Source organism: Haliotis rufescens, unplaced genomic scaffold (assembly GCF_023055435.1).
Source record: "Haliotis rufescens isolate VD_foot unplaced genomic scaffold, xgHalRufe1.0.p SCAF_16, whole genome shotgun sequence".
Taxonomy (NCBI): domain Eukaryota; kingdom Metazoa; phylum Mollusca; class Gastropoda; order Lepetellida; family Haliotidae; genus Haliotis; species Haliotis rufescens.
The window spans coordinates 20,631,063-20,654,082 of record NW_025963846.1 but is presented as its reverse complement, the minus strand read 5'-3'; the positions used below and the strand labels follow the sequence as shown (position 1 = coordinate 20,654,082).

Sequence of the window (23,020 nt, the reverse complement as noted above, 5' to 3'; positions counted from 1 at the left end):
AGATACAAACAGGATAGCGACTGTACGCAGATACAGACAGGGTAGCGACTGTACGCAGATACAGACAGGATAGCGACTGTACGCAGATACAAACAGGATAGCGACTGTACGCAGATACAAACAGGATAGCGACTGTACGCAGATACAGACAGGATAGCGACTGTACGCAGATACAAACAGGATAGCGACTGTACGCAAGTACAAACAGGATAGCGACTGTACGCAGATACAGACAGGATAGCGACTGTACGCAGATACTAACAGGATAACGACTGTATGCAAGTACAAACAGGATAGCGACTGTACGCAGATACAGACAGGATAGCGACTGTACGCAGATACAGACAGGATAGCGACTGTACGCAGATACAGACAGGGTAGCGACTGTACGCAGATACAAACAGGATAGCGACTGTACGCAGATACAAACAGGATAGCGACTGTACGCAGATACAGACAGGATAGCGACTGTACGCAGATACAAACAGGATAGCGACTGTACGCAGATACAGACAGGATAGCGACTGTACGCAGATACAAACAGGATAGCGACTGTACGCAGATACAGACAGGGTAGCGACTGTACGCAGATACAGACAGGATAGCGACTGTACGCAGATACAGACAGGATAGCGACTGTACGCAGATACAAACAGGATAGCGACTGTACGCAGATACAAACAGGATAGCGACTGTACGCAGATACAGACAGGGTAGCGACCTACGCAGATACAGACAGGATAGCGACTGTACGCAGATACAAACAGGGTAGCGACTGTACGCAGATACTAACAGGATAGCGACTGTACGCAGATACAAACAGGATAGCGACTGTACGCAGATACAAACAGGATAGCGACTGTACGCAGACACAAACAGGGTAGCGACTGTACGCAGATACTAACAGGATAGCGACTGTACGCAGATACAGACAGGATAGCGACTGTACGCAGATACTAACAGGATAGCGACTGTACGCAGACACAAACAGGGTAGCGACTGTACGCAGAAACAGGCACCATAGCGACAGTACGCAGATACAGACAGGATAGCGATTGTACGCAGATACAGACAGGATAGCGATTGTACGCAGATACAGACAGGATAGCGATTGTACGCAGATACAGACAGGGTAGCGACTGTACGCAGATACAGACAGGATAGCGACTGTACGCAGATACAAACAGGATAGCGACTGTACGCAGATACAGACAGGGTAGCGACTGTACGCAGATACAGACAGGATAGCGACTGTACGCAGATACAAACAGGATAGCGATTGTACGCAGATACAGACAGGATAGCGATTGTACGCAGATACAGACAGGATAGCGATTGTACGCAGATACAGACAGGGTAGCGACTGTACGCAGATACAGACAGGATAGCGACTGTACGCAGATACAAACAGGATAGCGACTGTACGCAGATACAAACAGGATAGCGACTGTACGCAGATACAGACAGGGTAGCGACTGTACGCAGATACAGACAGGATAGCGACTGTACGCAGATACAGACAGGATAGCGACTGTACGCAGATACAAACAGGATAGCGACTGTACGCAGATACAAACAGGATAGCGACTGTACGCAGATACAAACAGGATAGCGACTGTACGCAGATACAGACAGGGTAGCGACCTACGCAGATACAGACAGGATAGCGACTGTACGCAGATACAAACAGGGTAGCGACTGTACGCAGATACTAACAGGATAGCGACTGTACGCAGATACAAACAGGATAGCGACTGTACGCAGATACAAACAGGATAGCGACTGTACGCAGACACAAACAGGGTAGCGACTGTACGCAGATACTAACAGGATAGCGACTGTACGCAGATACAGACAGGATAGCGACTGTACGCAGATACTAACAGGATAGCGACTGTACGCAGACACAAACAGGGTAGCGACTGTACGCAGAAACAGGCAGGATAGCGACAGTACGCAGATACAGACAGGATAGCGATTGTACGCAGATACAGACAGGATAGCGATTGTACGCAGATACAGACAGGATAGCGACTGTACGCAGATACAGACAGGATTCCGTCTGCACGCAGATACAGACAGGATACAGAGACTTGTTCATGCTTTAATCACTTCATCACTAGACCAGACACCTCAATCACTTTTTTCGTTTTCTTTTTTGCTTGTCGTTTAACGCCGCACTCAGCAATAGCCCAGGTATATGATGGCGGTCTGTAAATAAACCATTCTGGACCACACAATCCAGTGATTGACATCGTGTGCATCGATCAACGCAGCTGGGTTACGATGACATGCATGAACCAAGTCAGCTAGACTGACCATCCGATCCCGTTAGTCGTCTCTTACGACATGCTTAGTCTCCTTTTACGTCAAGTATGAGTTGCTGAAGACCTATTCTACCCCGGGTCTTCACGAGACCCGCAATCACTAATTCCTCAAAAGCGAGTATGGCAGTCACAGTGCAACTTGAATGAGATCATGGCGCCATGAAAACAATCTCGCCTGGACAAAGCAAGTGAATTAAAATATGACCAAATGCCCACCCACAGAGTGTTGGCACACAGTCACCATTGTCACTGACCACTCAATCCCCTGTTGCCGACACTAACGACAAGTTTTAGAACTGGATTTTTTCTGAGCCTGGTATGGAACATAAATACCGTTGCGAACAAGACTAAGCCAAAGTGAGCGTTATATAGGACATGCTGTGGACCTTGTGCATGTCTTTTGGTCCCATCTTTGCCAGAATCTGACCCAGCACCTTCTCCCGTTCCCTCAATGGCTTCAGGCGCTCCATGACGAAATAGCGAGGCACTGGGATCTCCACGTCGCTCTGTAACACGGAATAGTGAGTGAATATGGTTTTACGCCGCTTTTAGCAATATTCCAGCAATATCACGGCGGGGGACACCAGAAATGGGCTTCACACATTGTAACCATGTCGGGAATCTAACCCGGGTATTCGGCGTGACGAGCGAACGCCTTAACCACTAGGCTACCCGACCGCCCCTAACACGGAATGAGATAGAACACTTGGAACGTCTTTTTTTTAGTTGTCATGTTTTTTCTTCATTTTTAGGGGCTAAGATTTGTTTTTTCATATAAGAGAGCTGAGATTTGTTTTCGTCACAGTTCAAATTCAATCTATGGTAAGAATGTTAACATATTCTCACTGTTCACTAAAACATAATAACTGCACAGATGTAGGTGATTTTAAAACAGAATGAACATAGCAGTGTAATAAGACAGGTTCATGAAATAAAAAGATCATTTTTACACCATTTGTAGCAAAAGTTTAGTGTGCATTTTCTTCAAATTGACAGAAAAAGGGTCAACTTGACATGTTTGTACTCACAACTGCTGGAGTAAGGTACTTTTTAATTCCTAAGACTGTCGATGATGGACATAAATAGCATTTTTGATGTAAATTGGCGAAAAAAAAGAGACACGTTACCAAACTGAAATTTGGATACGTTGTCACCACCACCCAGGAGAACGCTACATACGTATCCTCAATCTGAAGGATCGTATAATCACGGAGACGTCATCAGCTGCGACTTTGTTCCGTAATTGTGCCGGAACAAAATCAAAGCTTACAGACCACTACGAGACGTAACACTGACGCCGGAACACCGACATCGAACACCGGGCTCGAACACTGCGACGGTAGTATTACAGAGGCTGGCAGGGAGTCATGTTCACAGGAGACAGCAGATTGAGGCTTTTCAGAGCAGATGGAAGAATTTGTGTCTACCGTCGAAGAGAAAGAACGTCACGTTGTTTGGTTCAAGATGTCGAATCGTTTGTGGTGGCTTCTGCAGCCAAGTCAAGACAGATGTGTTGATTTTGAAGGGAAACATCACTGGACAGCGTTACTTTGACCAATGTCTCTACCCTGTTGTTCTACCTATCTTGAAACAGAACCCCCTATTTTAGCAAGATAACACAATATAGCTTGTGGGATCACCTTGACCGTCAAATTATAGCACGATAAGGTCGCCCTCATCATGATGATCAGTTTGCACAGGCCCTCCGAGAAGAAAGGCGTCGAATCCCATTTATTTGTGATCAGACGTCTCACAGCCTTTGCCCGTCGTCGAGTTGTGGCGTGTATTGATGCCCGAGGTGGACATGCACGATATTGACTGACAACTGTGACGTTCTGAAGGATTAAATGGAGTTTCATGTGCTGATTTCAGTCTTGATGGTTGATCGAATACTGAACAACTGAACTGTCCTCCAGCTGTGGAGACAGTTTCTTCATTTTTGTCCTCATTCACGGCATTACTTGTACTGAGGTTGTAAATCCATGTCTTTGGACAATACAAGTATCTTCCTGTTTTGTTTTCAGGAACAAACAATGTTGTTTGGTAACGTTCCTTTTTGCTCGTCAGTATAGGTCATTGCAATAACCATTTTTATTTATATATATGTTAATATGTTAACTATTTCAGCCATATCACAGCGGGACGAATGGAGTCAATAGCCTTGTCTAAAATACTGTGACTTGCAGGATATGGTCTCTGGAGATTTCATATTATTATTATAGAGAAGTGTTACAGACAAACTGTCACACCATGCTCATGTCTCTATGTCAAAGATTATGGCTTTGCTCACTAAATACTCTGTATTGGTGACAATGGCCATATTGCGTTCAAAACTTTTTGAGGCTGAACATTATTTTTCAAACAGATGGAGGCTGCGTTATTTTATTTACACAAAATAGAATGGAAATCAGTGGTAACTTTAAGTATTAGAATAGTTGGTTGAGGTTTCGCCCCTCTTTCAGCACCATTCCAGTAATAACATTGGTGGAGAATGAGATTCCTACATTGTACTATATTGGGAATCGAACGCTGGCCTTAGCCAAGGCTTGACACTCTCTGTATCTCCACTAAACTTACACTAACCTCTATATCTCCACTAAACGTACTCTAACCCCTGGATCTTTTCCCAGGGTTCTTGCGATCGCTAATTACCCGCCCCTGGTTTTCATTAACATTTTACCTACCAATTAAACGTTGACATAAAGGAAAGAGAAAGGGTAAGGGAGGTAACTCGTATTACCTAGAAACCAAAGCCAACGCCAGTTTTAATGGACATGAAGACATCCTTTCCATCAAAAAGATTTCTGAGGGCTTTCTTTTGCGTATCAGTATCAGTTTTTCAATGTTGATTTTCTGGCAAACTCAATTATCAATGGGCCAACCATGAGGCATGACTCGCAGTCTGATTGGTACGTTACACCTAGTAGCGTAGCTAATCAAATTGGCAAATGGAAAATCAAGGGCGAGTAATTGGAGATTGCCAGAACCAGGGGAATGGATCCAGAGGTTTTATCGAAATTCTAGCCTTGGAGAATGTGAGAATGAAGGCTTGACGAGTCAATCCATGAAAAGCAAAGCCTACCATCCCGTCCTGATTTACAAACAAGAACATAATCTGACCAACATGAAATATATAAAATACCAGGTGGAAGATAGGATCACGATCTAATGCGGATAGTTCAACGTACAGGGGTGAGTTTCAGATCCGCCAGGACATCGTCAAAGTAATGGTACTCGGAACACTCCAGGTTCATCATCTCATGCTTCAGCTCGAGGACCCGACCCATGACCCCGTCCAGCACGTGACGCAGCACGCGCCGCTTCTGAGGGTGCACGATCTGGTCATAGGCCTGCTCCAGGGCGCGGAAGATCTGGATGTACTTGACATACAGGGTGGCAAGCATCTGGAACACTGCATACCGGTCCTGGAAGCAGAGGTCAAGGTCAGGGTAAGGTCACGTTGAGAACACGCGATCTATACCCATGTCGGCTTATGGTCTACACATATTTGTAATGCTAATGGTACATTTACTCGTTATCCGAGTGGTGTGTATAAAACATGTAATTTTGTTTTCTATTAGCACAGGAAGGCTGGTGACCTTGTCGTCCCCTAGGCGTGACCGTATCCTGTAATCGTGGGTTCAAATCCCAGATTCCTGTTTCTAGGTTTGTCAGCACCGTACCTGTGCTAGTGGATTCCTCCTCCAAAGTGGCAAACGTCTAAGACCTGCATCATTCGGGTTTTCCATCATATCAACCTGACGAGCCATAATATGACTAAGACTAAAATTCTGTTCAAACCGGCGTTAAACCCACCTCACTCATTCACTTATTGCACTATGTTGTGTGTACTTGAAAGTCACGAGTGCGCACATGTATGTATACAACGTAATGTAACTGAAATAACGTCAGTGGGGTGTTAAACCCAGAAGGCTCACTCACTCACTCCAGGGGCGGTGGGGAGGCCTATTGGTTAAAGCGTTCGCTCGTCACGCCGAAGACCCGGTTTCGATTCCCGACATGGGTACAATATAAGAAGCCCATTTCTGGTGTCCCCTGCCGTGACATTGCTTGAATATTGCTAAAAGCGGCTTAAAACCATACTCACTTACTCACTGTTGCAGGACATGGCAAGTCCCTGGATGTCACTTGAAGACGATTTACGTCTGATCCAGATCCACGAGAGCGCGGAAAAAACCACACCGCGCACGCACGTAGGCACGCACTCATTCGCTCACTCACGACCAATGCAGCGACTGACCGTGTCGGGGAGTGGGGGTTCTGCCGGCGTCTCCTGCTGTATGATGTCCACCAGGGCCCGCTGGGCCTCCGCCCACTGCTTGTTGTAGTAGCTAGGGAGACAACAGACATTCAGGGCCCATCGGCAACATTACACAACTTAAATTAAAATCCCACTGTCGAATTGAGTTCCGTTTCACAAAGCCATCTCGGCTGCTATGGTATAACATTGAGTTTACGATCATCTTAGCGCTAAGATACCTTTATGAAATAGAGCTCAAGGTATTCGGGCTTATCCTCCGTACCGTTATGAGCAGTTTTGTTTTGTGTGTTTGTTGTTTAACGCCGCACTCAGCAATAGTCCAGCTATACGACGGCGGTCTGTAAATAATCGATTCTGGACCAGACAATCCAGCGATTGATATCATAAGCATCGATCCACTAAATTGGGATATGACGCCTGACCACCCGATCCCGTTAGTCGCCTCTTACAAGCATAGTTACGGTTAGCATGGGTTGCTGAAGACACCTCTTACGACAAGCGTAGTCGACTTTTACGACAAGCATGAGTTGCTGAAGACCTATTCTACCCCGGGTCTGCACGGGTCTTATGAACAGAGTACATCTTCAGATTGGATTAGGGGCGATAGGGCGGTCAAAGTGTTCGCTCGTCACGCCGAAGATTCGATTCCGAACATGCAGGAATACAACAGGTGAAGCCAGTAACTGGTGTCCCTCGCCGTAATATTCCTGGAATATTGCCAACAGCGGCGTAAAAACCCATACCCACTCACTCACTCACTCAGATTGGTTGTGAAAGGCCTCCAACTTATCAACATGACGTCATCATGACGTCCATCATCTCTTTGTCTATGAGGGGCGGTGGGGTAGCCTTGTGGTTAAAGCGTTTGCTCGTTCCGGCGAAGGGCCGGGTTCGATTGCCCACATTGGTACAATGTGTGAAGCCCATTTCTGGTGTCCCCCGCCGTGATATTGCTGGCATATTGCTAAAAGCGGCGTAAAACCATACTCACTCACTCACTCTAGCGATGATCGTAAAGACCTTAAGTTATTGAGGATGTTTGGACATGGAAATGGGTGTATGAGTTACCCTGTTTTTCACTATATCGCCTGTATTTCACCGGTGGTCCAGTCGTCTTAGGCGCCGCAATTCGCTGTGTGTCACTTTGACGTGTCGGGATCATGTGGTCAAAGACCCGTGAAGATTCCGGGGTAGAATAGGTCTTCAGCAACCCATGCTTGCCGTAAAAGGCGACTATGCTTGTCGTAAAAGGCGACCAACGGGATCGGGTGGTCAGGCTGATGGGTTGGAACATTGTACTGTTGTACCCTGATGGGTTGGAACGTTGTACTGTTGTACCCTGATGGGTTGGAACGTTGTACTGTTGTACCCTGATGGGTTGGAACATTGTACTGTTGTACCCTGATGGGTTGGAACGTTGTACTGTTGTACCCTGATGGGTTGGAACATTGTACTGTTGTACCCTGATGGGTTGGAACATTGTACTGTTGTACCCTGATGGGTTGGAACGTTGTACTGTTGTACCCTGATGGGTTGGAACATTGTACTGTTGTACCCTGATGGGTTGGAACATTGTACTGTTGTACCCTGATGGGTTTGAACATTGTACTGTTGTACCCTGATGGGTTTGAACATTGTACTGTTGTACCCTGATGGGTTGGAACGTTGTAATGTTGTACCCTGATGGGTTGGAACATTGTACTGTTGTACCCTGATGGGTAGGAACGTTGTACTGTTGTACCCTGATGGGTTGGAACGTTGTACTGTTGTACCCTGATGGGTTGGAACGTTGTACTGTTGTACCCTGATGGGTTGGAACGTTGTACAGTTGTACCCTGATGGGTTGGAACATTGTACTGTTGTACCCTGATGGGTTGGAACGTTGTACTGTTGTACCCTGATGGGTTGGAACGTTGTACTGTTGTACCCTGATGGGTTGGAACATTGCTAATTCTTTCAGTCATCATTATTTAGCTGGAATACTACATTACAGCTTCGTTAAGTGGCCGGGATCGGGTAGTCATGCTCGCTGTCTTGGTTGATGCATGTCATTGTATCCCAATGGCGTGGATCGATGCTCATGATATCAATCACTGGATTGTCTGGTCCAGACTCGATTATTTACAGACCACCATCATATAGCTGGAATATTGCTGAGTGCGGCGTTAAACAACAAACGTTACAAACGTTTAGCAAACGTTTCAATATTAAAGTGTGTTGAATAAAAGAGTTAAAATTATTTACCATTGCGTCCAAGGGAAACATGATAATTATATATGAAAGAAACCAACTCGTTTGTAAGTAGTCCGTTAGTTCGGATACTCTGCTGTCCAGACCAGTTCGCTGGGAACGATACAGTCAGGAGTAACCGAGTTTCACGTTTATCTCTACACAAATCAAATGAATGAATGAAGGAATGAATGATAAAAAGTCAGAAAATTACATTTCCCAAATCTACATGCACTGAGTCAACTAAAAATACGTTAAGAGATTTGAAACATTGTGATCCCATTCCCAGTATAATAACATGTATATATAATGTCATGAAGAGAAATATAAATATTAAATCGCCTTACCTATGAGACATAACGTTCAATCTCCGATATTCAGTGAATATATTTGTTGTAACTTGTAAACCGCCGCCGTTTGCTCATAATGTTTCTTGGTGGTCCTAACTTGTAACCTATAGCTACCGTGAATGATGCCTTATTTTATCGTGGGATTTATAATCTACATGCCGAATTAATCCCTCGTCCGTTTAATTGATAAGAACTGGCGTATTTCAGCGCATGTTTTAGTGATTTAGCAAACGTTTCAATTTCAAAGTGTGTTGAATAAAAGAGTTAAAATTATATACCATTATGTCCAAGGGAAACATAATAATTATATATGAAAGAAACATCTCCAAGGTAAGTTGATCAAATTGATATATTTTGTGTAACCCACATCCAATAATTTCACAAAATATTTTACGACCGTTTGTGTCCGCCATAACGCAGCCGAAGTCTCCCCCAACCGGAGTCGGCGAAGTTTAGTAATTTCGATAAGCAAGCGAGGTGAGAGCAATTAGTTTCAACGAATGTGTTGCAGCTTGCCCTCCATTTATTACTTTGATAAGCCATGGCAGGTGGTTGTGTGGCAGCGTTTACTGATTTGATAAACTCGAGCATGACATCGACTTGGCTGGCTGAAAGAGAAATACATGTGTTCAGAATATTAGAATTTTTGAAGCTATGGAGGTGTGACTGTGCATACGCGGACAATGTAAAACGAGGGTTGGTTGAAAAGTCCTGAGCCTAACTTTTATTATTTGATTGTTTGTTTGTTTCAACGCCGCACTCAGCATAACAACCTGTAAATAATGAGCATCGATCCACACAATAGGTGAGTGAGTGAGTTGAGTTTTTACAATATTCCAGTTATATCGCGGCGTGTCAGCTTAATGTGTGAGGAAAGCCCGAGGTGATGCAGGTCTCAGACGTTTACCACTTCGGTGAAACCCACGAGCACGGTATGGTGCTGACAAACCTAGAAACATAATCGGGGCGAACCGGGATTCGAACCCACAATCATAGGTTTCTGGCGTGCCCAAGGGACGCAACTCTGCACAGCGAATCGCGGCGCCTTAGACGACTGTGCCACCCATGCCCCCTCCACACAATAGGGGTACGATGACATGCGTCAACCAAGTCAGCGAGCCTGACCACCCGATTCCGTTAGTCTTACCACAAGCATAGTCGCCTTTTATACCCCGGATCTTCACGGGTCCCAGAGTCTAACTGCGAAGGATGTATAGTAGACACGTAACAGTCTGCATGTATTCAGTACAATACTTCCCATGCTTACAGACTGCATTTGACCCAAATACGCAACCAGGAATCATAGATCTGCGGGCTTCAAAGTGACGAGGCATTCTCTGTTGATGAAAATGGACGTCAGTGGATACCTCACTGTAATCAGGTGTCTCCAACTGAGAGAGCTAACTCCAATAGCTCCATGCCGACATGGTGTCTTTAGGGGAGGAAGACTCTCACACCAATGGGATCAAAGAACTCCAGTATCGTCGGCAAAAGTGAGTGGACCTCGGTCATTGAACAAGTCCCACCGATTCCAGTCAACAAGAACCCCTGCATGTGGCCGTGGTTATTCAAACTTATTCAACCAATTCAAAACAACACAGTATGTTATAGTTTGGCTCAGAACATGTCAGCTACCTCTCGTACTTTGCGTGGAAAGACCGAGAGACCAATAATGAACTGTTATCGTTCATGCAAGACCGCCAGTATACCCAGTCAGTCAACTGATCCCTGGCTGATCGGGTTGCCCATGGAGTGAGTGAGCGAGTAGGTCAGAACCCAATTGTTTGCGCACGCGCGCGTGCGTGTGTGTGTGCACGCTTTTAACAAATTGGCAGTAAAAATCACAGTGGAGGGTAAGAAGCTTCACGCACTGTACCCGTCTGTGGATTCAAACCCAGGTCACTGGCGGCGCGGGGACCTTAACCACTATACTACCTCCATGAAGGAATGGTACTGCATGTGGACACGCACGCACGCACGCACGCACGCACTGTAAGGCCATTACATGTAAATACAGTGTACATTAACTTCCTCTTGTTGTCTTGTTTTAAGAGAGAGAGAAGCAGCTATGATCATATCACACAGAATACCCAGGTCAGAAAGTGACTTGCCCCAGTGCCCACTCATCTTCCCGATGCAAGGGAGTTAACTGACTATAAAAGTCCAGTTTCCACCCTTGCCGAACTAGCCTGGTGTTATGGTGTTACATTTTGGCTGGACTAACAAGTCAATGCATAGTCCAATCAAAATCACGCAATGAAATCGAAATCCGGTTCTAAACTGTCATGCAGATTTCGGTCGATTGCAGGATTTGCAAAGCATGTGCACCGCCAACTTGTTGTCAACAGATATTTCCCAAATCTTTTCATGTTTTTAATGAAGGTGCTCACGTGATTTGATGCACTTCACGATGTAAGATCTGTTTTATCACAATAAAGATCTTGATTATCGATCAGATCGTCTTGACCGGGCGCTGCCATTTTATTTGAAGCAAATGCAAGTGATACGAGGGGTGGAATCTGATTGGTACGGAGAGGCATGGAGGGGACACAGCTCATACTAGCCTGGTACGGCAAGGGTAAAAACTGGACTTTTAAAGTCAGTTAACTCTCTTGCCTCGGGAAGATGGTGTCCACTTAACATGGTAAGTGTCTGAAAAAGGGGGACACCACCCACTCTGGAATCGACAGAGTTGTGACCTAGTTAATGCAAAGTCTCATCCCATATTATATGGGCAAGTTTATTGAAAAACAACATGGCAGTCACAAATTGTGCTGCTGTTCATCATGTTTATGCAGCCCCAGGGCTGTAACTGCTACTTGAATCTGCCCAGTCGCCTCAAGATCTTTTGGACAGGCAATTCAAAAATTGGACATCCCTCAAATCTGTTAGGTCCAAATTCATCATTTCTGCACTCCCTTTTAAGGTATATTTCACATACAATTCAAAAGGTGGTTTCATGAAAGATGCCTTTATTTTAGTCTGTGCAGGTTAGGAAAATATAATCGAATAACCAATCAATCATCTAACAAATGCAGTCCTTCAACAATTTCACCATGGTAGTTGGTATCTATAATGCAAGTTCAACCATAAACAGAACAATAATCTGAGTGTAGACAATCAATCTAAAACAGAATATACTATTTTCTTCACAACTAATCCTACAATAACACAAATGTATATTTCAAATCATATTCAACACCCAGGTATGTTCAAAACATGGTCTGTTAGTTCTACTGCTACGCAATTCACTTGGGGCTAATGCCTCATTGAATCAAACACCAATATAAGTGTTTCTAGCAAATATTTCAAAAAGTGAATCATTTAGTTTCGAGGTTCCAAACTAGATGTTCTTGGTTTTTCTACTAAGCTTAACAGCTATATTGCATTAAAACGTATAGTAAATTCTCTCTCACACTGAATCTATACATGGATCATGATCTGTGAATCATGTCTCTACTTCTATATACAAATGGCTATGTATAAACAATTTACAATCCATTCCCCACAAAATACAAAATATATATTTCTCATCGGTAAACAATTTATCCTATAACATTATTTAGATAGGGCCTAATAGCATACGTTAACTCCGATTACACTCAAAATGTTTGGTACCTTCAGGATATTTGAATGTCCTAAACAGATCCAGGGGGTCAGAGCCCCCCTTTTGAAAACAAAAGGTATGTTGTACCCGGTATGCAGTAAAATTATCTGAGGGAGGATTTTCATATATTGGGCCCCTCCTTTTTAAAACTGCTGGATCCGCCCTTTAATGCCAATAACATTATGCTAGATACCAAAAGTATTTTAAAATTACTTATTTTGAGAATACATTATCTTATCTCCACATGTTTCAAATACTGGCTTTTAAAGTCCTTCTTAAACATTTTGTCATGTTTATAGATGGTTATATTTGTAAAGTAAAAACAAAAACACCCCTCAGCTTTTGTTAATATAATCAAGCCACTGTCATGTACCAGAGTCACAGTTGTAGCAAAATGGAACAAGAAACAAACATGTTGGATTAAAGCACTAACCCTGGGATGATCATATCTGAAATGTTATTTGACTGTAGATGCTGACATCTTGTACAGCTGTCAGCTTACTAACTCTACCAGGTGTGTACAGAGACACAAATTGTAGTGCAGAGTTGTGTCCCTTTGCTATTCATCATATGGTTTATGTTCATGCTTCCCAAGTTTGTCAGCATCACAACCAGGTTTATAGGTTTCACCAAAGTAGTAAATTACAAAGTAATCAGTTATAACTACAACACAAATTTGGAAACTATTAATTCCAAATTGGGAATTTTTACTGAAGCTTACCACAAAATTGAGGCCGAACATCAGCCTCTGATCAAGTCTAGATAAATCCCTATCATCATGATCATGCTGAAATGTACTCAGTCATCTCATTGAGTGAGTGAGTAAGTTGGGTTCAATGCTGTTATTGCTCTGCATCGGTACTGGGCAGAACAAACAGGCTGTAGTGATTATAAGGGGGGACTCATGATAAGGGACACAACTCTGCCCAGTTTTTAGAATCGGGGACAGTACTGATTTCTCACCCTGTCATCTGATAATAATTTTGATTAAAACTGATTAGTTCCAGGCCGATATGTTGTCACGAATCTATGACATAAACATAAGCAAGAACATAAAGGTAGGACAACCATGACAACATAACCATGATAACCAGACTTGCAAGGAAATATTTAATATAACACACACAAAATCTACAATTGAACCAATTCCAAAATAGGGTCACCTAAACTGATTGGCTCTAAAATAGTACGCAACACTAACAATTACACATCTGTCCATGATGTTCATATTTACATCAGCACCATTCCTTAAATCTCACAGCAAATCCAGGCAGTCATTTTCACAAAGGCAAAACACATGATCAAAATGTCAGAAATACACCAGCATAGTCAGAGGAATTAAACCTGAATAAGCAGTATTAAACATGCTAAACAATTAACTTCAAAAGCAACTTTCAACATCATACACAATGGCAAATATTGACGATGAGAGGAATTACAGTTCTGATAAGTCTTGACATGCTTGAGGAATCTTGTATGACCTCCATGGTACTTACAGAGGCCATCTTCCCCAGGCAAGGGAGATAACTGACTATAAAAGTCCAGTTTCAACCCTTGCCTAACTAGGTTGGTATTATGGAGTTACATTTTGGCTGGACTGACGAGTCAGTACATCATGTACATAGTCCAATCAAAATCGTGCACCGAAATCAAAATCCGGTTTGTAAACTGTCGTGCATATTTCGATCGATTGCAGGATTTGCAAAGCATGTGCACCGCCAACTTCTTGTCAGCAGATATTTTCCAAATCTTTTCATGTTTTTAATGAAGGTGCTCACATGATTTGATGCATTTCGCGATGTACGACCCATTTTATCACAGTATAGATCTTGATTATCGATAGGATCGTCCTGACTGGGCGCCACCATTTTGTGTGAAGCAAACGCAAGTGATACGCGAGGTGGAATCTGCTTGGTCCATAGGAGTCTTAGAATGGACATAACTGGTAATAGCCACTGGTGGCGCTACAAGAGTCCAGTAATTCCAGCCTTGTTCGGCAAGGGTGGAAACTGGACTTTTAAAGTCAGTCAGCTCCCTTGCCGCAGGAAGATGTACAGAGGCATATGTACACAGATACATTATGAACATGTATTTACGCATGGAAATCTCAAATTAATGGAAATCACTTAAAATAACAAATTTTCAGGATACATAGTGTCTGCTTAAACTAAGTAACGGAATGGCAGCCCTTTTAGTGTTAGAAGAGGCCACACCAAATTGATTAATTGTTTGTCACGAAACGAAAATCTCCACTACCATACATATATACTACTCAAAAGAAGTTAAAGAACAGCAGTGAAGTCTTGATGACACCTTTTCTTGTTTGTAGGTTAACGTGAAACGTTTTGATTAATAATTCAATCGGGCTTACCATATATGTACATGATGTATATGAAAAGAACTGTATCACATACTTATCTAGCAACAAACAGACCACAAGCTGTGATGTAAAGATATGTCCAATAAATAGGGAAAAGAATCTGTAGGAAGGCAATCACAGTGTCATCAGTTATCCTTCTTCCCTCCTGTGCTCTCAATAGCCTCGAATTTTTCCTGCAAAGACGAAAAAACATAAACCAAGAAATGAATCAATTCACACGTTTCATATCAAAATAGAGAATAAGGCACCAAAACTCTTGATATCCCAACTTTTTATAAAACTTTACACTCCCCTTGTAGCCCTCATAGACCATTCAGACCTCACAGACCCCCCTTGTAGCCCTTATATCCCCACAGACCATTCAGACTGCACAGCCCGCTTGTAGCCCTCATAATCCCTATTTACAATTCCGACCTCACAGACCCCTTGTAGCCCTCATAGACCATTCAGACCTCACATACCCCCCTTGTAGCCCTCATAATTCCCATAGACCATTCAGACCTCACATACCACTTGTAACCCTCATAGACCATTCAGACCCCTTGTAACCCTCACAGACCATTCAGACCTCACATACAACTTGTAACCCTCATAGACCATTGAGACCTCACAGACCCCCTGGTAGTCCTCATAACCCTCACAGACCATTCAGACCCCTTGTAGCCCTCATAGACCATTCAGACCCCTTGTAGCCCTCATAGACCATTCAGACCCCTTGTAGCCCTCATAGACCATTCAGACCTCACAGACCCCCTGGTAGTCCTCATAATCCTCATGGACCATTCAGACCCCTTGTAGCCCTCATAGACCATTCAGACCTCACAGACCCCCCTGCAGCGCTCGATCTTAACATACTTATCATACCATGTGGGCCACAACTCACTGGGCTTTGTGCGATGATACAAAACCAAGGCTTGCTGCCGCTTCATCTGAATCTAATTATCTGAACCCCTGAACAATGGACATCACGCACCCTAGTGGTATATTCTGCTTTGTCAGCTGCAATACACTGTCTCAATCCTAGCCTCATCAGAATCCAATTGTCCAACCCCCCAAAACAATGGACATCACGCACCCTTGTGGTATATTCTGCTTTGTCAGCTGCAATACACTGTCTCAATCCTAGCCTCATCAGAATCCAATTGTCCGACCCCCACAAACAATGGACGTCACGCCCTCTAGTGGTAAATTCTGCTGTATCAGCTGCAGACCTACCTGGAGTTTGGAGTGTTCTTTCAGCAGTCTGTCATACTCCGTGTTGGTAGCTTCAGCCTGCTTCTTCATGGACTCCAGGTTCAGCTGGGCCTTGTGCAAGTCTGCCAACACAGGCATACATGTAACCTACACCACTAATTCTTGACAGGGATAATAACATACTGTTATGAAGCTCAGAGGACAACAACTGAAGTGTGTACCCGTGAGTACATAAACTTTAAATGCGGCATGTTCACTGGCAACACATCAGCTCATATATGTAGGACAACATCTACATACAACTGGTCACTTTCAGTCCCCATCTGGACTCTCAGGATGCCCTTAGGGTCTGGTGATATAATATGGGGGTGGTGGGCCGAGGGGATTAGAGGAAGACATGTATTATATCTGAGGACTGTATCAAGACACCCCCAACACATTTTTTCCAGACCCTCGCATCCCCTTATTAATTGACCAGTCTTTAAACCACACCTGTTTAACACCTTAAACAGTGTTCAAATTTATTATTATTTTATTTAACAAAATAGAACGGCATCATTTTCTCATGACCCCATCCCAATTCCCAGGAGATCAGAAAAACCTGAACCTTAACCTCCTCTTTTACAAGTTGTGGAAATACGCAAAATATAAAATACCTATTATTATTATTATCAAAAATCTATGTACAAGAGGGGGTAATCATGATAATAGGTGAAAGCATGTAACATGGGTTAGCAAGGGTTAACACCACTTTAGTCACTATTTGAGATCTTATATGGCAGGGGTATGGAGCTGGCATTCAATTGTTAAGAAAAGGGGAACATATTTGAACCAGCAATCAGTACATCCTGGCTAGACAAGGGGATGCAACTCTGCATCGTAAATGGTGTTGCCTCAGACTAGTGGCCTAAAACGTATCATAACTCAAACACTGATAAATAAATTGCAGCAAAATCCCATCTCTCACCATCCTTGGTTTTCTTCAGTTCTGTTTCCACTTCATCCAGCTTCTGAGCAGCCCCCTTGGCGGCACCCACATTATCTCCTGCGCCAGCCTCCTCCTTGGTCTGAAACACACAGCCATGGTCAAACACCGACACAGTACAAGACTTAATGTTTGTTTGTTTGTTGTTTAACGCTGCACTCAGCAATATTCCAGCTATATGACGGCAGTCTGTAAATAACTGAATCTAGAACAGACAATCGAGTGATTGACATCATGAGCATCGATCAATGCAATTAGGTGATTGAGTGAGTTGTGTTTCAGCCGCTTTTAACAGGATTCCAGTCATATCACGGCATGTCAGCTTTATGTGGGAGGAAAGCCCCAAGTGATGCAGGTCATAGATGTTTACCACTTCGGTGAAACCCACGAGCACGGGTTTGGTGCTGACAAACCTAGAAACATAATCGGGGAGAACCGGGATTCGTCCCACAATCATAAGTTTCTGGTCTGCCCAAGGGACGCAACACTGCACAGCGAATTGCGTCGCCTTTGATTGGGCCATCCGTGCACACACACACGCAGTTGGGATACGATGACATCAACCAAGTCAGCGAGCCTGTCCTGATATGGTCCATGCGGTCTGAATGTATAATACTGATAGTGAGGAGTAAGTGAGTGAGTTGGGTTTAACGCCGCATTGAACAGCTTTTCAGTTATATCACAGTGTGTCAGCTTGATGTGGAAGGAAAGCCCCAAGTGATGCAGGTCTCAGACGTTTACCACTTCTGTGACGAACACAGGTGTGATGCTGACAAACCTAGCCCGGAAATCAAACCCTTGATCATAGGTTTCTGGAGCGCCCAAGGGAGGCAACTCTGCACAACAAAATAGCAGCTTATTAGACGACTGGGCCACCCGTTCCCCCTCACATAAAACAGAAGCTCTCCATATGTCATAGACCAGACACCAGTGAAATGTGTTTTCAAAGTGTGTCATTATACATGGTATATGTCTGATAGTCCTTCAGTATTTCCACTGTTACCTTGGATACTGTTACCATGGGCACATGTCAGCCTGCACCTGGTTACATATTTTGTTGACCTTCTCCATTGGTCCACAGCTTCTAATATTCACACAATTGCTATGGATACTGTTACCATGGACACATGTCACCCTTGACCTACCTTGTTGACCTTGTTTTCCTTGTCCTCCATGAGTCTCCGGGCCGCATCAGTGGCGCCCTCTGCCTGCTTGCGACTGGCCTCACACTCCGCCATCAGACGGGCATCCGTAGATATCAGCACCACAAGCCGACGGATAATGCTAAAACATTGGTTGAAATCAAGTGTTGTCACAAACCACACTGTATACATTAACACACATCAGTGTAACATGGTTCATCTAGAACTTGAGCCACCAAACATGAGGTCTTTTCAAGGCAATGACCCTACTTTTCAAGGCTAACAGTAAGACCAAAGTGTGCTTTCAAACAGACTTACTGTATTCGACGTAATAAGTGCCTAGCTCTAACAAGCGCCCACGGTGATATTTGCAAATATATTTGCTAGTGAACAATCCCAATTAGCACCCCTACCGACTGATCAATGTACCCTTAGACCATTCAGACTTCACAGACCCCTAGTAGCCCTAATAGACCATTCAGACCTCACAGACCCCCTTGTAAATCCCCCCCATTGACACCTACTCGCAGATATACATACTGTACTGTGAACATGAAGAAGCACCAACACTAACTTTTCTTAGTTGGTCACGATTATTGCACTTACATCACAATGAGTGCATGCGTGTGTGTACTAGTCTGGAAGAATGTCGATTTTATGGTGCTAGCCCAAAGAGATACCATGCCACAGTTTTAACATGAATACCCCACTCAGATACAGTATACAGACTCGGGGCTGACCAGTCCCTCTTGATCCCCGTAATGCCGAGCAGCAGGCAGGGTAACAACAAGTACCATCATAAAACGTCTTTTGGTATGACGTGGCCTGGTATCGAAACCCTGGACCTTCCGCTTTCCGGACAGACACTCTAGTACTAGTCCATGGAGCGATCAACTTTTCTTAGGCCAAACAATTTACGAATTATATGAGTATAAAATATCTCTTACAAGAAAAGGAATAGCGCAAATCCAGCAATGTAGAAATTTCTCTGTGAACGGAATAACTTCATCTGTGCCATCATCTGGGCCTCGGGATTATGCTTCAGGTCGACCTCCTCTGTTGGACCAGCATACTTTCGTACTTCCCGCACCGAATCTGAAATTAGCATTGTGACTTAATACTTCTGATTCTCAAATAACTTGAGAGTCTTTATGTGAGTGAGTCGGGTTAAATGCTGTTCCAGTTATATCACAACGTCTCAGCATAGTGTGGGAAGAAAGTACGAAGTGATACATGTCTCAGATGTTTCTAGTGTGTCCAAGGCACGCAACACTGCACAGCACAGCCCCCATTTTGACATGAACATGATGATGATGATGAATGGTAACTGAAATCATTTTCACACTTGTCTGAAACAGCTACTGTACTATTTAGTGATATAGGACCTTGAAGTATAGTCATGTCTCGTTAATCTGACAATCGACTTTATCTGACACTAATGATGGGAAGCGATTAAATCAATGCTATTTAGACCCATTAATCTGACAGTCTTGCAATCTGACTCTGACACACTTATTCTGCAATGAATTACCGAAATCACTCATTAATCAGTCTCCTTAATCGGACACAGTGATCAGCGTACTCTGTGGTAATATGCCCGTGAGTACACAGCCCCGGGTTTTGATGCGAGAGCAGTCCGCTGATAGCTGCATATTACAACGGCTGCAGACATAAACTTGCTTAACAATAAACAATTATACTTTGAATAAACAAAACAAGATTAATCACATGCTAAGATTGCCTCAATCTTATTAAAATCAGATTCAAGTTCTCAGAACGACCTTTCACGAACTATGACCGACCAATGAAATGACTAACAGGAAGTCAACATTAGCCACTAAGAAAGCAGCTTTCTTGAGCTTTGTGGTACCAGTTTCAAACTGGCGACTTCCATTCCAGACTATGCTTTTAAAAGTATTTTGAATAAGTCATACAGTCCTTAACAGCTGTTTTGTGTTAAGTTTTAGAGGTTTATCCAATATAATCATACACAACCAACTATGTTGGATTAATGGGACTTGACTGTATGTCATATGATCATGATGATAGATCATTCCTAATTATTATGATGACCAGCATATGAATAACCATAAATTTTGCACCATTCACAGAGCTATAATATTTATAATAGGAACTGAGTATCGCCTGACATCTTACGAAACGATATAATGCCGCACTCTGCAATATTCCAGCTATATGACGACGGTCTGTAAATAACTGAGTCTGAACCAGACAATCCAGTGATTGACAACATGAGCATCGATCCACACAATTGGGATCGATGACATGCATATGATGCATCAACCAAGTCAGCGAGCCTGACCACCTGATCCCGTTTAGTCATCTCTTACGGCAAGCATGGGTTGCTGAAGACCTATTCTCCCCCGGATCTTCATGGGCATTAACATGATAGGACTTGATCCATGATGTCTGACAGTCATGCTTTTGACGAACTATGGTCATAACCGTAGTTTGCTGTTTTCGATAACTTTGTAGGTATTGGGGAATCGTTACAGCCCTATTTATGATCCTATTCTTAACATGTATTAATCTACACGTAACCATTTCTACTCACCTAAGAACAGCAGCACTAATATACCAATAAACACGTTGAAATATATGTGGCCATAAGCAGCCATGCTCTTCAGAAGTCGTGACCGAAATACTTTCTGCCATCTGAAATAAAAACAAAAAGTAACTCTTAGTTTAAAAACAAATAAATAACTTAGTTTATTGTGTAAAGATGACACCAATCACAGACCCCCCCCCCCCCAACATTTACACTATTCCCAACTGGATGACACACTGGTCCTGGGCCACTCTGAAAACATTGTTGTCATCAAGCGTTGTGTTCAGAAAATAATTAATACTCAAGACGACCCTATTGTTTTCTGTCCATGGCAGACGGTCATTTCTATTACAACCATTGCTAAGCTAACTGTGAACAAAGAGGTAAAGATGTAAGGCAAATAATGAATATATTTTGCTAAACCAAACCATTATCGTGATCATTGATCTGGACTATACAATGATGTTTGAACACACCCAGCAATGGCAGCATGTTTTCTCGAAAAGGAAAATCAGATTGTATTTGTACATAATGAAAATTTGGTTTATATAATGCTGGTATGTGTTTTCGAGAGAGCTAACAATATGGGATTAAACCATGTCAAATGACTTTCCACTGTGTTTATTGATGGTTCCCATTTTGGGGAATGACTTCACTATCTTGCAATTTTAGCATTGTTAAGTTTTTCTGCATTATACATTTCGGCAAACACACTGGAAGGTAATACTAACCATCTTAACCATGATATCTCTTAATCATTTGATAATAAATGTAAATGTTTCTGTGACATTGAATTATTAATTAAGCATCAATATTCATAAATTTGTACTGATACCATGGATACAGTATCAACATTATCATGATTACAAATTTAGCAAAACATCATGATACACTCATATAGCGATATGCATGATATAAAATGACATCTTTATAAAAGCAAGAAGGTTCGCCTGACAAAAATAACTCATCTAGTACAGTCTTTCTCTTACCTTGGTGGTGAAATAAAAGGAAGCAGTAGAAGAACAATGACAGCTATCTCAATGTAGAGACAAGCAGCAATGAATGTCCACTGTAGCGACATGGTTGACTGAGTCCGGTGGTAATAAACAGGTCCTTCTCTTTTGTTTATGTCTCTTCTTCTACCTGCAAACATGTATTATATCAAAGTAAAATAGGAAGAGAAATTTAGATATTGGCCCATTTAACTTCAGATATCTTTGTGAGGTCCTTCCCAGTATGTTTTTCATGTAGTGCTGTTACTCATCATCATGATCATAGTCATGATTCACGTTGCTACTGCATATATAGAGATGTGTGGCTACCAAGACCCTTGTAAACGTAGGTCATAACTGCCAACAATTTAGCTTTGGCCAATAGGAATGATATGGGTTTCGACACAGGGGTAACGTAAATTTCTTAAAATAGAAACGTCAACAGTGTCAACATGGTCAAAGGATTCGTTTCGTTAGAAACACGTATCACTCATTTACTGGTCAGGCGTCAGATTCATTTCGCTTGTGATGAGTATGATCATTGAAAAACGTGTTACGTGGCATGTTCTAAAGCACCGACGGAAAGTGACGACAATACAATAAATGAATTGAGCAATGCATATGTCAACAAACGATTAACCTTCGAACTGTTTCAGCAGAAACTGAGAGAAACTGAAACGTGCGCCTGTTGATCAACGTGATCGTTAGCTTTCTTGTTTTGAGTGCTTTTACATCAACCAAAAGATTGCCTTTCCTAAACTGAATATGAGGACGGCGGCTAGTAGGATTTTCAATTGTGCCTTAAGTAAAAGTGGACAAATAACAATACAAACACAGTGAAGCGTCGCAAGTTTCGTCAACAACCAAAGTGAACTTTTCCCCCTGCGAGCCACTTCCGGGTATTCATAGACTGGACTCCTTCTTAAAGACTCGAAAGAAGCGCAAAAATGTACCCTTCTCAGC

The 23,020-nt window shown here is 43.0% G+C and overlaps 2 protein-coding genes across 3 annotated transcripts in view; both read right to left on the bottom strand.

Annotated features, from left to right (window-relative positions):
• Positions 1-9,329, bottom strand: part of LOC124122030 (dynein regulatory complex protein 11-like) — a 42,488-nt gene extending 33,159 nt beyond the window's left edge. Inside the window, exons 1-4 of the mRNA XM_046485193.2 lie at positions 9,186-9,329; positions 6,589-6,679; positions 5,516-5,752; positions 2,714-2,833 (exon numbers count right to left, since the gene is read on the bottom strand). Of these exons, the coding sequence (XP_046341149.2) occupies positions 2,714-2,833; positions 5,516-5,752; positions 6,589-6,679; positions 9,186-9,196 (459 nt within the window). The 5' untranslated portion in view covers positions 9,197-9,329. The remainder of the gene's footprint in view (positions 1-2,713; positions 2,834-5,515; positions 5,753-6,588; positions 6,680-9,185) is intronic.
• A 5,236-nt stretch (positions 9,330-14,565) lies between these two features.
• On the bottom strand, positions 14,566-23,002 carry LOC124122019 (B-cell receptor-associated protein 31-like). Of its 2 annotated transcripts, none has more exons than XM_046485181.2 (8): positions 22,891-23,002; positions 22,055-22,208; positions 21,072-21,172; positions 19,444-19,591; positions 18,500-18,638; positions 17,337-17,436; positions 16,391-16,491; positions 14,566-15,348 (listed from the first exon to the last, which is right to left on the bottom strand). In XM_046485181.2, exons 2-8 carry the CDS (start codon positions 22,144-22,146, stop codon positions 15,301-15,303), a joined length of 729 nt encoding a protein of 242 aa, XP_046341137.1. In that variant the 5' UTR covers positions 22,147-22,208; positions 22,891-23,002; the 3' UTR covers positions 14,566-15,300. The 2 variants fall into 2 exon arrangements, with proteins under 2 accessions (XP_046341137.1, XP_048252930.1); XM_048396973.1 differs by having other exon boundaries at positions 22,698-22,947.
• Between the last annotated feature and the right edge of the window lie 18 nt (positions 23,003-23,020).